This window comes from Triticum dicoccoides, chromosome 5A (assembly GCF_002162155.2).
Source record: "Triticum dicoccoides isolate Atlit2015 ecotype Zavitan chromosome 5A, WEW_v2.0, whole genome shotgun sequence".
Lineage (NCBI taxonomy): Eukaryota > Viridiplantae > Streptophyta > Magnoliopsida > Poales > Poaceae > Triticum > Triticum dicoccoides.
This window is the reverse complement of record NC_041388.1, coordinates 586265237-586268919: the sequence shown is the minus strand read 5'-3', so window position 1 is coordinate 586268919 and position 3683 is coordinate 586265237. Positions and strand designations below refer to the sequence as shown.

The following is a 3683-nucleotide window of genomic DNA, read 5'->3' as shown; positions in this document are numbered from 1 at the left end:
GTTGAACTCAGAAAGCAGCGCAATGCTAGTAGCGATTGTGGCACAATGTGAAGCTCAACTATTTGAAATGCTTACAAGTTCTGAAGTAACAGTTCACTAATTAGCACATACAGTTCTTGCTTGGCACATAGCTTGTCGAACCATTAATATTTCTCCGAAGGATACAATGACCAAACAAAAAGGAACTTTCTGGACGGATGATTGCAAATCACATGCAGGACTTGTAATTAACCTCATGTTCATGCCTTTGATTTTCTTTTCCCAAGTAAACTAGGAGCAACGTGGGACATTAGAAGATCCTTAATAACACCAGGGCAGCTCTTGGTTAAAAACTGGAAACCTTCAGACTCCATGGCCCCATCCAGATTCACTGGCGAGCTGAGGAACACCAAGCATGCCGCCTTAAGCTCGTGGCAGTGGTGCTGCTCCGCCAAGGCCAAGATAGTCGCCACGGAGCTCGTATCGATATGATTGCACAACTTATCTTCACAAATCAGCTTCAGCCTCTCCAGATCATACCTATCTGCTGCAACCAGCAAATGCTGAGCCATGGCAGATTCCTCCTGTTGATCCATATCAGGCAATGCATCCGTGTACATGAAAGCAAGCAGAGCCTTGAACACCTCTGCCTCAATGGCATCTATACATATGGGCTCAGTGGTGGTGCTCTCCTTCATGTTCCCAAAGAACTCTGCTCTGAAGACCGGAGACCGTGCCGCGAGCACCAATCGGTGCGCCGAGAATGTCTCCCCGCCGACCCGGAATTCGACATCGACGCCCGCCTTGCTCGACAGGAGATCCCCGAGGTGCCGGTGTATGTCGGACGGTGGCACCACGATGGTTGGTGTCTTCCGTGCGTGGAACTCGCTCATGACAGTGACATCGACCTTGACAGCGAAGGAATCGTCCTTGAGAAGCTCTGATTTCTCCAACTCATCCCTTTTGATGTACTGTTTGAATCCCCAAGTTTTTTCCACGGAGTAGTTTCTGGTGCCGGTTCCCCAGCTATAGGTCGGCGCCGGATTCCCATCTTGGTCGAGCAAGCTGAACTTGGCTTGTGCCTTCACGGCCTCGGCCTCGGCGACGGTACCATCGAATTCGAGAAAGACGGATATGTAATCGATATCTTCGTTCTTGTTCCCGTTGGGATAGTAGCGAACATGCCACGTGCGGCCTCCCACCTGGAACGGGCAAGAGTCGATCCACTCGCCATTGGGGAGCTCCTTGGTGCGCGAGTAGCCGACGATCTTCAGCAAGTGGTAGCCGCTCACGGCGCCGGCAATGATGGAGGAAGCGGAGCCGGGAACGGAGGGGAGACCATTGCCGCTGGCATGCCAGGAGGTCGACATGGTGTATGGCTTGCTCAGTTTGGCTGATCGCGGTGAGACGGTGTCACGGCGAGGGTCTGTCTTATTTTATAACGGGACGGCGAGGGTTGTGGGTGCTGTCTCGAGGGCTACACGGAAAAGGCAACTGCAGTCCGTTCCGGACACAGGCCGCGTACGTACGTACGATGCAGATCCGACGGTGCCATCTTCTTCTTTTGAGATGAGATAGCTAACGTGCCATCTCGAACAAGTATACACGTGCTATACTGCACAGTTTATATTTTGTAGAGTAGCCAAAGGCCCTCTTTTTTATTGGCAATTTAGAGTAGCCAAAGACCAAGGTATTTCCCTAATGCAAGAGCATATGATCGTGGGAAATTTCTTCTTCTTGTATTTACAGTTCTTGTTCATCATCCCCGGTTACATACTAACCGGCGCAGTTTCACTAGAGGACTGCCTCCATGGACGCATGTCCGTTCTGCACCCTTTCTAAAACTTCTGAGCATCTTCACCATCCGTCAATTTCTAGTTTTGGCTGCAGGTCCGACATGCTCTTCACTCAAATGTGACCACTTGCAGCATGGTTTAAGATCTTTGGGACGGCCTTCCTTTTTGTATAGTGGGCTCTACAGTTCTTAGAGCATCTTCAGCCTTTTTTGGCCCTCCGGAGGCGCTAAAAATCGCCGCCTGGAGGCGTACCGGCGCTAACCGGGCGCTCGAAGCGTGATGCTCCCTAGTCGCTGCGTCCATGTTTTTTTTTGAAAAACAAAATCCGGCACAAACAAGACACAAATTCAACCAAATTTCAGCGGGTTCATAATATATTTAAAATATTTTACAAAAGAAGAAAAAAACATTACTAGACCCGCCTTGCCCTCGCCGTTCCTCGCCGCCCGCGCCCGCGAAGCTCTAAATGCCGAGGAGCCTGTAGAACTTCGTGTAGTCGCCGCCGTCGTTGTCGTCATCGTCTCCTCCTCCGCGGCTGCCGTCCCTGCTGCTTCCCTGCCTAGGGTCTCCGACGCGCGGCGGGTTGGATGGTCCGGGGGCGTCCTCGTCCTCGTCGCTGACGAGGATCACGACACCGTTCTCGTCCTCGCGCCCACGCTGGCGGGCGGCTATCTCCTCCAGGGCTCAGCGCTGCCGGACCATCTCGTCGCGGAGGTAGTCATCCCGCGCCCACTTTAGGGCCTCCTCGTCGGAGAAGCCGCGCCAGACTATGGCCTCGTACTCCGCGGGGAGCCCGGGCTCCACCTTCGGCCTGACGAGCCGGGCAGAGGTGGGGGAGGACTCGGCGATGCGAACGCCGAAGCTGCGGGTGCGCTGGCTGGCCGACGCGTCCTGGGGCTCCGGCTTGTCGGGGAGGGGGGAGGGAGAGCTGAACGACGAGGAGGACGCCGGGTCCATGCGTCTCCGGGTCCACGAGCTCCCCGCCGGCGGGAGAAGGAGGGAGGAGTGGGGTAATCCAGCCTGAGCATGTTGCCGCCCTCGATGTACTCGAGGACGGCCTCCAGCGTGTGGCCAGGTACGCCCCACCATCGACGGCGGCCGTCGGAGTTGAGCCTTCCGGAGGGCACGACGTCGTTGGTGGCCTCAAGCTGCTCGGTGTGGCGGCGACGGAAGTACTGCTCCCACATCGGGCCGTCGGGGACGTACCTCGGCCCTTCCCTCGCCGCCTGCGGCAGAGAGGCACGGATGCGGGCGATCTCCGCACGACGTGCTGCCCGGTGGGCGGCGGTGGCAGCGGGACCCCACCGGCGCTGATCCTCCAAGCCCCGGGCACCCGCATGACCGGCGGGACCGGGTACTCGGCCTCATAAAGAAGCCGAGCTTCGTCCTCGTGAAGGTGTCGGCGGCCGAAGCCGTTCGGCGCCGCGCCATCGCCTGGAAAGCGCTCGGCCATTGGGTGAACTGGAGACGGCGAGAAGAGAGAGAGGAACGGGGGCGTCGAGGAACGGGGGCGTCGGCGGTGGAGAGTCTGTGCTTCACCGGTGCGGGAGGGGTCGGCTTATATAGGCGGCGCCGTGTGTACGCGTGGCGGGCAAGGGACGCGCGTCGTCCCGTCTTCACTGCGCCGTCCGTGAGGCACTAATGGAGGAGGCTGACCGGCGCGGCAGCGCACGGCAGTTTTGGCATTGATTCCGCCGCGGGAACCGAGGCGATGAGGACGACGAAGCGACGAGAAGAGCCGAGTCGCTGCCAAGGAGGGCCCGCCGATTTTCGCCCCAAAAATGGTTTGGCCGGCGCCCCCAAGCGCCCCCCAGCGTGCCGGGTTCGGCCTGGGTCCGCCGGCGCCAATTTCGTCCCGAGCCGGTGAAAAAAGGGTCTTTGGGGACGCAACTGGACCGATTTTTTGGC

At 57.7% G+C, this 3683-nt stretch overlaps 1 protein-coding gene across 1 annotated transcript; it reads right to left on the bottom strand.

The window, feature by feature from the left end:
• Nucleotides 1-239: 239 nt before the first annotated feature.
• LOC119300071 (BTB/POZ and MATH domain-containing protein 2-like) lies at nt 240-2732 on the bottom strand. Its single transcript, XM_037577145.1, has 3 exons — nt 2475-2732; nt 1513-1594; nt 240-1372 (listed from the first exon to the last, which is right to left on the bottom strand). The coding sequence occupies exons 1-3, from the start codon at nt 2730-2732 to the stop codon at nt 240-242; spliced, it is 1473 nt and encodes a 490-aa protein (XP_037433042.1).
• Between the last annotated feature and the right edge of the window lie 951 nt (nt 2733-3683).